Source organism: Mycetomoellerius zeteki, unplaced genomic scaffold (genome assembly GCF_001594055.1).
Source record: "Mycetomoellerius zeteki isolate Tzet28-1 unplaced genomic scaffold, Tzet1.0 scaffold848, whole genome shotgun sequence".
NCBI classification, from domain to species: Eukaryota; Metazoa; Arthropoda; class Insecta; order Hymenoptera; family Formicidae; genus Mycetomoellerius; species Mycetomoellerius zeteki.
The window spans coordinates 225,433-238,197 of record NW_017257882.1 but is presented as its reverse complement, the minus strand read 5'-3'; the positions used below and the strand labels follow the sequence as shown (position 1 = coordinate 238,197).

General features: G+C 29.7%; 2 protein-coding genes across 2 annotated transcripts; both read left to right on the top strand.

The window, feature by feature from the left end:
* Nucleotides 1-414: 414 nt before the first annotated feature.
* On the top strand, nt 415-2,229 carry MED10 (mediator complex subunit 10). Its single transcript, XM_018459602.1, has 3 exons — nt 415-536; nt 1,759-1,842; nt 1,917-2,229. The coding sequence occupies exons 1-3, from the start codon at nt 415-417 to the stop codon at nt 2,104-2,106; spliced, it is 396 nt and encodes a 131-aa protein (XP_018315104.1). The 3' UTR covers nt 2,107-2,229.
* Nucleotides 2,230-4,237: 2,008 nt separating this feature from the next.
* Hexo1 (beta-hexosaminidase 1) lies at nt 4,238-11,591 on the top strand. Its single transcript, XM_018459612.1, is given in 7 exon segments — nt 4,238-4,410; nt 6,633-7,050; nt 8,168-8,611; nt 9,560-9,661; nt 9,664-10,082; nt 10,643-10,773; nt 11,082-11,591. Coding segments are annotated over 7 exon segments (1,812 nt in total). The 5' UTR covers nt 4,238-4,345; the 3' UTR covers nt 11,315-11,591.
* Nucleotides 11,592-12,765: the final 1,174 nt, after the last annotated feature.

The following is a 12,765-nucleotide window of genomic DNA, read 5'->3' as shown; positions in this document are numbered from 1 at the left end:
GGGCTGTATTTATTACGACTTTTAATTAAAATATACTTTTTCATATTTATTTTTAAAACACTGCACACTTTTCACTTTATCTTTAGGAAGTAAAGGAAGGAAAATTAATAAAATCCTTTTACTTCGATAATCTAATATCGTAATAAATCAACTATGGTGAATATATAATGATTATAAATAATTATAGTTGAACCCCAGAAACATTTATTCTTTTATTTTTAATACATATATATCTAATTTCAAAATTAAGAAAAAATTTATTTTTAATGTTTTACTTTTAATATTTTTTTAACTTTACGATAATTCCATATTGAATTTAGCGCTTTCCGCAAGAGCGTAGAGTATAGGTCACGTGATCGCAAACCACATGCACGACATCTGTTCCGAAGAGCGACTGTAAACAAATTGATAAAAATGGCGTCCGCTTTGGAGAATCTAGAGGCTCAGTTGGAACTGTTTATCGAGAATGTACGACAAATACGCATTATAGTGAGCGATTTTCAGCCTCAAGGGCAAAATGTATTAAATCAGAAGATGTGAGTACTCATACAACATGCGTACATTCGTATATTCATGCGTGGAAACATTACCTTTATGAATTAACCTCGCATTAGTATGCAATACCTGCAATACGATAACATTTGTTGCGTCTTGTGTCATACTTGAACAATAATAAACTTTTACATATACTTATTAGAAGTGCACTTTTGAAATCTGATAGAAATTAAAGGCATTAATTTAACAGAGATATTCAATATGCTTTATCAATATTTCGTCAGGAAATGCACATTCTTTAAAAAGCACAATATTGCGTTATTGTCCTCTTTAATTACTATAAATTATTTATGATCTACACTCACTTAAAATTTCATAGATCTGTTCCTTTTAGCTGAATTTTTTGCACGATTTATCCTTCCTTTTTTTCTCTTCATGTTCGAGAAAAAAAGAAAAGGTAAATCCTGCACAAGAAGTTTTAGTTAAAAAGGACAGACCTCATATTCGTTTAAACATAAATTATACTTAATTGATATCACTACTTAAAATGTGAAACTTATTTTAAAAAATGTAGGACAAGAAGTATCCAAAGCCCAAGAAGTGTATCAGCCTTTACATTTATTTTTCCTTTTTCTTTTATCTCCAGCAAAAAAACAAAAGGCAATAGGTGTAAACACTGATATGCATCATAGGACTGTTCTTTTTACTGAACTGGTGCATACAGTGACAGTGGCTGCGTTCAGCAGAACGTTTGTTTTGCAACAGGAAGTTTCCTTTGCGCTAATTGGATCATACTTTTAGATCTAGAATAATGGTCCTATCTCAGCAGACAATCATAAAACGGTTGCAAAACTGTTGAGTCTGCTGAACGCAGCCAGTGTTCCAAATTTACTGCCAACACTTTAAATACAACAGTTTACGTTACGTGCACTATAGATTTTCAGTACAGGCATTCAATTTTGGAACATAGCCAGTGCAATAAGTTGAAGTGAAACAGAAGGTATGTTCTTTTTGGTTGAACTTTTGCACCAGTTCATCTTTCTTCCTTTTCTCTCCAGGAGGAAAGAAGAGGAAGAAAGATCAACTGGTGCAAAAGTTCAGCCAAAAGGACCGGCCTAGATATACGTTTGTTTCATTTCAATTTATTGCACTGTGTGCACCAGTTCAGACAGTTGCAGGCAAAAAGAACAGGCCTCATATAAAATACCTACAATTATAAATCTTGGATAACACTGATCTAGAAATTCAATAAATTGTTTTTAGTCAAGGCTTAGTCAATGGCTTACAGGAAATTGACAAGCTAAAGTCTCAGGTACAAGATGTCCTCGTGCCACTGGAAGTATTCGAGTAAGTCTGATAACATTGATGTTATTAATTATTTAATTTTGACAAATCTATTATTACGAAAACACTCGTTTTAGTTATATCGACCAAGGGAGAAATCCTCAATTGTATACCAAAGACTGTATAGAGAAGGCTTTGACGAAAAATGAACAGGTCAAAGGAAAAATAGATGCCTATAGGAAATTCAAGGCGAACATGCTGGTGGAGTTGAATCGAGTTTTCCCTAATGAACTAGCCAAATACAGAGCGATTCGCGGAGATGAATAGGATAATCCTAGTTTCAAGGACCAATATTTTGATGGATACACGTGTCTCTGCGAACGCTGCCACACGATGTGTAATATATGTTCTTGGTAACCTCTATATTTATTAAAAAACATACTTCTTAAGCATGACACTTAATATTATATTTTCTTGTATATATATTATAAGCATATCTTATGCAATTTTCTAAAAATTAAAGAAACTTATAAAAGATAGAGAATGTTGAAATATTTATATTTTTTGTATTCCTGGTTTAGTAAACCTAACCTGCATTAATTAAACCAACACTTGTGCAAATTTTATTGAATAATCATCGCGCTATTCTTTGTATTAAAACACTTGTATTACGCTTGTATTTTATACCAAGTGTTCAAAATAAGGCGTTACAAATTTTTATCTCGGAAATATGGTATTTTTTTTTTATAAAAAAAAGATGGTTCAGACAAGAGTTATTTGATTTCAAGGAGGAAATATGGCATTTATTTTCTTACTTATTTCAACTTTGTTTTTTTAAACAGTATGTACGTTTTTTTGTAATGGCAACATATTCTAGGCAATTAACTTTTGTCTGAAATATTTTTTACCTACCTATAATTTTCTAAGATATTTAACAAAATATCTATACTTTTGGAATTTAAAAAATGTCGATAACTAGCAACTTTTAAGGAAAAGTGCAAAAGATAACAAATGTTTATTTTAAACTAATAAATTTAATAAGTATCATTTACCAAACTTTCTCGTTTCATTTTTTAGATGTTTAACAATTAACGATCAATGTACAATTAAATTAATGTTCGAAATTAAGTCCTTCACTTCAATATGTTTTAGAATTTTTCCACGAAAACATCTTCATTAATTAACATCTGTAGTGTTATTTGTGCACAGGCTCGATATATTCTACCTACCATAACTTCGCGTTGTGGGAACAGTTGACATAACATGTTCACCAGACCTATCATTAATTTTTTCTTTGGAACTTCATAAAAAAACATGTTATATTAACTGCTTCTACATGAAGATATGATGGATAGAATACATCGTGCACAAATAACATCACAGATGTTAGCTAATGTTTGAAGGTGTTTTCGCGAAAGACTTAAGAAATAAAATAAAAAATAATAAATACCGTAATATTTCCCCTTTGAAGTCAAATAACTCTTGTCTGAAAAATTCCAAAAAATGCCGTATTTTTGAGATAAAAATTTGAGATTTTCAAAATTTAAAAGAAAGGATATAATCAGGAAAATTTGTATTGTACATTAAAATATGATGATAATTACCTATTAATGATGCTTTCCATTTAGTGACATAAGTCTACACAAGTGTCGTTCTGTCTTAATCGTCAAATGTCAAGAACGATATAGAATGATGTTTGTCGACTTGTGTCATCAAATGGAAAGCACTAAATATCAAGTGCGACTTGCATGGTTAACCATAAAACAAGGGTATGTTTACTTTATAACTAATCTTGTAACGATTGTAATAGTGCAAAATATGTTAAGAGTTCAACAATCGCAACTATAAACTTCACGTAACTCCAAATGGTATAACTTAATTTGATATAAGGCGCAATTGTGTAAAATCATTATGGTAAAATCATTATGGCATTTGTCTCGCACAAATATTTTACAGTGACGAATAGCGGAGTGAATATTTGATATGTACTTTCAATTACGTATATTACATGTATTATATTGCAGAAATAATGCAGTAAAATTTAGTAAGCTGAGAAAAGAGGTATTTAATTTTCGATGCATATGGAGATGAATGTTGATGCAAAAAAAATCATTTATTATATTAAAAATAATTATATAATTTTTATGATGTAGGACCTATATTACATTGAAAACAAAGATTAGATACGAAAGCGATACAATTTTTAAGCCGATATCTCGGTAATATCTTTGCGATTTGTTATGTGTATATGTATAAAAAAATATTGTATAAGTATATATAATATAACTTTTTATACATATATACATATACATATGTATATACATATATATATATATTTAAAACTTTAGTTTTTAATATAACAGAATCTACTGTGATGCAGCGAAATAATTTGCATTCCATGCACATGCCGTTTTTCGCACATTAAAGACATTGGTTTGCCCCACTCGGCTTTTTCCCCTCTACTTCGCAAAGTACGAATGCGATCTTTGAGCGAAGGATAAAATCATTCTGCGGACGACAATCGAGCGTTCGACAGTCAGTAGCCCTGGCGATCACTTTAAGCGGCATGTTCGCGCCACTGATCGTCATTCTCGCGCTCCAATACGGCGCCAATGGAGCCGAGAAGTTCACGTGAGTACTATGCTGAAAGATTCGTCTCGTTTTAACTTCATCGAATAATGTTCGATACCATAGATACAGGAAAATGCAACTCACATCAATTGTCATTTGGCCATTTTTGCGCAGAAATATGTAGAGATCATTTTCACATTTTGGTACCAAGTGATATATATATTTAATCAAAATTAAATTGGTATAATTTCAATAGATTTAGATTTTGGTATCTAGATTTTGGTTCTTTAAAATTATAATAGTCTTAATTTTCGATACCAAACGAATTTTTGATACCAAGCGAATTGTTACATTCTCTATATAATTGTCACCATTTATTTCTACACGTGGCTGAAATTAGCGTGTACATCTCGTACGCTTTTAAAGATAGATTTTTAAGCAATAAAAAGGTCATTGAATTGTCATTAATGAGTTGTCGGTCACGTGATTTTTTTTTATCGTTTAAAAAGCGATGAGCGATGCATAAAAAGGTACTTTCTTTAAAGCGGTCAAGTAGTAGCTGGATTACTACTCGCAACTGCGTGAATGTTAGTTTTAAATAGAAAGGTAATTCATCGAGTACCACCACGGTGAAAGCAACAAGTGGGTGGATTCACTGAGAAATAGACCGCATCGATCGCCTCGGCGTCTTCCCGAAGTTCAAAGACATTTGGAAAATTATTGAGTTCCTACTACTTCTCGCACTTCTCAGATTTGAATACAGCATGAACGTTTACTTAGAAATCCTTTCACAACGTTGTAACGGTGAATAGTAATAAGGCAGATATAATCTGCCTCTTCTCTTCTTAACGATAAGAATTATTTTTCTCTTCTGATAAAATTGTATATACACGTAAAATAATTTTACGTTCTTTTATGAAAGAATATTTTTTTATTATAATTGCAGACATAATAAAATGTAATTTTTAAAAGTGAAATTAGACTGATAAGTTAATTGTAAAAATTTGCTGTTAACTTCATTGGTAAGTACAGTTCAATTGTTCACAAATTATATCTTATCTTATATTAATCTCTTATCTTATAAATATTATTTACTTACCAACAACTGTGGTTAACACTTAAGCCCGATTTCACAATATATGGTTACCTAAAGATTAAAAGTAATTAAGAAATTCATGAATGAATTTCATTGATAAATCTGTTGTAACTTTTAATCTTTAGGTAACTATATATTATGAAAACAGGTCTTGTATTGGTATTTTACTTATATTTAGTAAATATTTAGATACATTTTTGTGGTGGAAGATCATTTATTTCATTATTTTCATCCTAAATTCTGTTGTCAGCTTTACTTTTTTACTTAAAATTTAAATTTGGATATACTCCAATTGTTTGCAAACTGTATCTTATCGCCTTATAATATTTACACTTATATTATTTACATCAACAACCGCGAAAGCTTATTATTGCATTTTACTTATATTTAATTTATTCTTGGAGCCATAAAAAAGTATTTATACTTTTATATTTACTGAATATTTACTACAGATCATTGATTACGATTACGGGTAAAGGATTGTTTATTGGAGATGTCTTTTTTAATTTACTTTTTTATTTAAACAAATATATGAATACTCGTAAAAATGTATTCATGAATAAATATTTTTGAAAACTCACAGTTTCGAATAAATATATGAATAAATATTTTTTTAATATGAAAATTTTGAATGAATAAAGCACCTCAATTATGAGCTTTTGTATTTTTCGAGTACACTATTGCGCACTTTATGCGCTCCTATAATAGACGTTAGACAAATGATTCTGTGCATAACGTCCGTGTAATATCGTGTATTGCGAGTAATATTTATTGCGAATTAGTTGATGCTTATTTATATTAGTCGATTGATAAGTAAATGTAAAAATAAGATAAATTTTTAATTTATCGAAATTATGTTGCTATTATTTTACTAATTTATATTGGATTATATCAATAGAAGATATGAATAAGATTTGAACAGTTATAATCAAATACGTGACATACATTCGAGTAATTATTTTAATAACTTTACTCTTCAATTTTATACATCTATTCTTTAATTCTCTTTAATCTTTAATTATACTGAAAAATTTATTAATTATTTCTTATTATTTATTTATTTATTTATTCCGTTATAAAAATATACCGATTATATAATATTATTATTTACATGATATTATTACTGGTATATAAAATTAAAAAAATTATTTAAAAAAAGCCAAATTCTCTCTTTTTCAAAATGCAGTTCTCCTTGGCACTACAAGTGCGATAGCGGCATGTGCAAGAAGACACTGATCACGAAAAAAGACAACAACCCGGTTTCTCTTGAAGTGTGCGAATTGTTCTGCGGTACAGGTAATCTGTGGCCGATGCCGACAGGACATATATCCATCGGTCAAGTCACGGCACAGCTTAATCCTGAGAATATTGCGCTCGCCGGAATTTCCACTCAATCGGCGGTGGGAAATCTTCTTCAAAGGAACATTGATCGTATAAAAGAGAATGTGAAGAGGCTTAGTGGTTCCGTATCTTTAAAATCTTCAAATTCTGATGGGTCCAATTTAGTGATACGCTTTAAAGAAGGACTTAATTTTAATAACGTCAAGTTGACCTTAGAAACGGACGAAAGCTACATTCTCCAAGTATCTGCGAACGATCGTCAGGTAAGTTGTAACAAAGAAAAAAACTAAAAAGCAAGAAGACCCACTTTGAATAAATTTACATTTGGGTTCTCATTAAATATATTAACGACTGTTTTTCGTGGATCCCAACTGTGATTAATTCGAAGTTCGATTTATATAAATATTGAGAATAGAGCTATCACGGATTTTTTTATATGAATAAAAGGCTTAAGATAAATGAGATCCTTAGCTACTCGAACTAAAATACTGACGTCAAAATTTTATGGATATCGAATATCCAAAAAATAAAAATCTCTTTTGTCTTGAGACTTAAAAATAAAAAAGTACGTAAATATTAGTGTTATGTATTATTCGCTGTTTAATTAAGCTTTGAGTTAATAATTCCGTTATTTTATAAGTCTGTTTTCTATGGTTGAACTAGTGTTAGACTTTTAGACTAACAGACTTATAAAATAACGGAATTATTAACTCAAAGCTTAATTAAACAGCGAATAATACAAAACACTAATATTTACGTACTTTTTTATTTTTAAGTCTCAAGACAAAAGAGATTTTTATTTTTTGTATATATATATATATGTTTGATATTATTTGATATATATATAATATATATGTTTGATATTTGTCGAAAACGAAAAAGAGAGTTTTAGTGCAATCTAATACAGGAACAGAAAACAGACCAATAGTAGTTCAACGTTTCATAATCGCTATAATAAAGATGCTTGGATGTAAAAACGAGTTTTTTTCTGTTCATACATTCAAGAGAAGTACATAGTATATATACATAGATATAGTGTCTCATCATTAGATCATGCTGTGCTTCGTTAATGATCACATGATCTTTCTAATTGATCATTAGTGACGTGTTAGTCAGATAAATTAAGATCATTTCCGCGGCATGGCTGAAAATTTACATATTTCATTCACATTTTCTATTATACAATTGCGTATATTCTTGTAATTAACTTAATTTGAACTTCTTTTAACTGAACTCTCTTCTCTTTTTATTAACTTTTCACTTATTCCTTTCTTTCTTATTTTCTCTTTTTCTATTCTCTTTAAGTCAATTGCTTCTTTCTAAAAAAACTCACTTCTAATACATTCGCAGTTTATTAAAATTTATTAAAATAATTTCTAGGTGGAAGCCCTTATCACGGCGAATACATATTTCGGAGCTCGACACGCATTGGAGACCCTCAACCAACTGATTGCCTATAACGAATTGGACTCTAAAATTCATATAGCTAGCGATATATATATCGCAGATGGTCCAAAGTATCCTTACCGTGGAATCCTTTTGGACACTAGCCGAAACTATGTCGACAAAAAGACGATTCTGCGGACGATCGACAGTATGGCCGCGTCCAAACTGAATACATTCCACTGGCATATCACCGATTCCCAAAGTTTCCCTTATGTCAGTAGAACATGGCCCAATTTCGTCAAGTATGGTAGCTACACGCCAAGGAAGATCTATACCTCTGAGACGATCAGGGAGATCGTCGATTACGCCTTGGTTCGCGGAGTTAGGGTCCTGCCAGAATTTGATGCACCTGCGCATGTTGGCGAAGGCTGGCAGTGGGTGAGTAATAACTCCTGTATTATCAGAGCAAATAAAGGTGATTTATGATCTGATGTTCGATTCGTTTATATGTTAAGTAAAAGTTATGATAAGAGACGTACCCATTTATCATGAAGAGAGTATATTACATATATTATTTATAAAAGTTAATATAATAACTCTAAAAAGTCTAGAACTAAAAGTCTAGAACATAAATTTATAGAGTAAACCATTAAAAGATTTTACGAAGAAGAATAAGAATTACACTTGAAGCATTATAATAAAGATTATTTTGACAATATTTCCACATCCCCAGCTATCTCAATCAATCGGAAAGAAATATTATTTAATTAATTTTATTTATATTAATTCAAAAAGTATTTTTTTGATCATTAAAAATAATGAAAAATTCCATATTTCAATATGAGCGTAAAAGAAAGCATTTGACAGGGGCTTGTCTAATTGTTTTTTAAAATTACTTTTTTTGGTTAATCATATTAATTTTTTTAATTATTCGCATCTCTTGTTTGCTAGTTAACATCTTATATATATTTGCGATAATAAACATTAATTTAAAAATATTATGTCCACAGATGTTGTTTATGATTTTTTAAGAACCATTTTGTTGAAGATTAAGCACATACCTTGATCACATAAAATTAACAATATGAAAAATATATACATGAGGAAAATCTTAAACATCTGGATCCTAAGAAATATATTAATTTGTTTTACATTATAATATCGTAAAAAATGAGAGATATTATGAGAGAAATAAAATATATAGATCAAATATCATCCTTGGTAAAAATTTTCTTAGAATTCTTCACATAATTTTTCATAATTTCTGTATAAATTTTAGATTTTGTTAAAATTTATGTATAGTTTTATAACTTTTTAAAAATTTTCTAAAATTTTTCTTTAATCTACAGTACTATATGTTAACAAATACTGTATATTAACAAATAGGTTGGTGACAATGCGACAGTTTGCTTCAAAGCTGAGCCTTGGATGAACTATTGCGTAGAGCCGCCATGCGGTCAATTGAATCCTACTAGTGAAAGTTTTTTTAAAGAGTGTACGAGGTCCTTGAAGGAATTTATAAGGATATGATAGAAGATTTTCAACAACCGGACATCTTCCACATGGGCGGTGACGAAGTAAACATTAACTGCTGGCGATCCCAAAAAATTATCACCGATTGGATGTTAAAGAAGGGATGGAATCTTAAAGATAACAGCTTCTATCTATTGTGGGATTATTTCCAGAAGAAAGCTCTGGAAAAACTGAAGATTGCCAATGGTGGCAAGGATATTCCGGCTGTTTTGTGGACCAGCGGATTGACGAATGAAGAAAATCTTAAACATCTGGATCCTAAGAAATATATCATTCAGATTTGGACACTTGGCAATGATCCAACTATCGGCCGGTTGTTGCAAAACAACTTTAAGATTATTTTCTCAAATTATGATGCTATGTATCTTGATTGTGGGTAAGAAAACATTTTGTAGGATTACGTTGCATATTCATCTTTTTTAAATTGTAATGTATTAAATGGAAAAAGTTTTCATAATATCTCATAATATGAAAAAAGTTTTCATATTTTATATTTATAAAGATTTAAAAAAATAGTTTTAAATATAAGTTTTTTTTTTAAATTATAAGAAAAATCGTAGAACGTTTCAGAATTCATGTATATAAAGAATTGTAAAAAAAATTCTACAAAAGATGTCACAAAAGGTAGACTTCTTTAACATTTTTGAAAAGTGTAACCCCATTCGTACAAAAAATCTGAGAAATGTTTTTAAACAGTTATAAAATTATATAAAAATGACGAATTTTTAAAAGTTTTAAAATTTATGTAGAAATTCTAAAAAAATTATTAATATTTCTAAAAAATTTTTATTAAAAATGTATCAATATTTGACTATTTGTAGATAAAAAATTAGTATTAATAATTATCACGTTAATTGTCATGTTAAATATATTGTATGAATATATATACTAAATCTTCTTAAGATTAAATATTAATTATAATTTTTCTTTTCATAGATTTGGAGCTTGGATAGGTGAAGGCAATAATTGGTGCTCGCCGTACATTGGTTGGCAAAAGATCTATGAAAATTCTCCGTTAGAGATTATCAAGAAGCAAGGATACGGAAATAAGAAGCATCTTATTCTAGGTAAATTCTCTGTTAAAATATTATTAAGACTTTATGAATTGTGCGTTATGAGATAATGTTAAAACGTTAAATAAAGATTACATTAAAGTCGTTGTTGCATTGTTAAAAATTGTTTGTGTTATCTTAATACATTCAAAAGAAAGAGAACTTAGAAATATTATTAAGACTTGATTAAAACTAATTTAATAGAAAAAGATATACAGATTTAACTTATACATTCGTTAACACATATAGTTTATAACATTGATACGCTGAATAATTACAATTTGATTGATCACGCATTTGTGTTATATGTATTTGTTTTATAGGTGGAGAAGCAGCGCTTTGGACCGAACAGGCCGACAGCACGAATATTGATATGAAATTGTGGCCAAGATCGGCCGCGATGGCTGAAAGATTGTGGAGTGAGCCGAATTCCAAATGGCATCATGCCGAACACAGAATGTTGAAGCATCGCCAGAGACTCGTTGAACAAAACATCAACGCGGACAGTTTGGAACCTGAGTGGTGCTTGCAAAATCAAGGTTCGTGCTACGCGTAAACAATAAACCTATGATATGAAAATTTGTATCCGTTTTGCTTTTACGCAATTTCATTGTTTCTATACATCTGATATTAGACTAAACCATGTTTTAATCTTGTTGTCGTTTTACTTTTTCTTACATTTTTTCCTTTCTTCGTCTTCGTAGAAACCTCATTGACGTTTAACAAAAAGTTCAAAAGTTTCATGTTACTTCAGTCGATTGCAATTACGATGCAAAAATTATACTGCATAAAAATTAAATTTTTCTTGAAAAACACATAGTTTGTATTTAAAATAAATCACGTACTTTTTCATTTATTTTATACAAACTTAGATATTTAATTAAGAACAATTTGATTATCTAATAAGTTACATCGTGATAATTATAATGTTTATTAACATTTTATAAAATAAAATTTATGTGATTTATCCTCTAATTATAAGAGATGACAACAATATGTTATAATCGGAGTGAACCTTATCACCGTATTTTTATTCACATTCATAATATTTTCAAATTGTAAAGAAAAATAGATGGTTGCGTTTAGCAGAAAAAGCTTTGCAACTGTTGAAAGGTTATTCAATAATATAATTGCTTTATACATTTAGATTCATTGATGAAGTAAATACAAGAACACCAGTCATATTAAAAAAATCTGACAACCGTTGTGTGTGCAAAGCTACTTTTTCTATCGAATGCCTATAAATGCTAGCTGTATAAATCAATATTGTACATTGAATGTGTATCGGGATGATTGATTGAGGAGCTCTCATTGTTTTTCTTGATGAAAATTATTCGTCGAAATTTATTTATCGCAAAAAATATATACTTGCAATAGTTGCAGTACATAATCGATATTTTTTGAGAGCTACGATAATAAATTTCGATACGCATATATACATACCTATATGTATTAATTCTTACATATGCTGTGTGGTTCCATGTGAGAACGGCGAAATCATAAAACTAAATTTCGGATTCAATCCCTTATTCCATAAACAGATTTTAAATTCGTAATCTGTGTAAAGCATGACAACGACAATTTCCGCGATAGACGGCTGAATGTAGAACACAGAAAGCAAGGGTGCCTATTTATTTTCCCATGAGAATCCATGGGCATGAGCTATCGGAGCTCAATAACTGTGTCACAATGCATCTGTCAAGATATCATAAAGAAGATATACGTACAGATATACATAGATATATATACAGATAATATACTTAGACAGGTACGGTATACTTACAATTACTTGTCATAAGTCAAACGCTGGATTGGGTTAATGTTTGAAATTTTTCTGCAATGATTCTGGAGTATCTTGTAAAAAGTAATATATGTAAAAAAATCATTTGCCTTGTCTCTGATATATAACATTAACATTTTTCTAATTCTCAACAATGATAATTATTTATACTATTTTTCGTTTTCTTTTAAATATAAAATAAAACATCGAAAGTTATCCGTTAGTAA

Coding starts and splice junctions, on each gene's coding strand:
- MED10 (XM_018459602.1), top strand. CDS start 415: ATGGCGTCCGCTTTGGAGAATCTAGAGGCTCAGTTGGAACTGTTTATC. Junction 537..1,758: donor AATGTATTAAATCAGAAGAT/GTGAGTACTCAT, acceptor AATTGTTTTTAG/TCAAGGCTTAGTCAATGGCT. Junction 1,843..1,916: donor GTGCCACTGGAAGTATTCGA/GTAAGTCTGATA, acceptor CACTCGTTTTAG/TTATATCGACCAAGGGAGAA.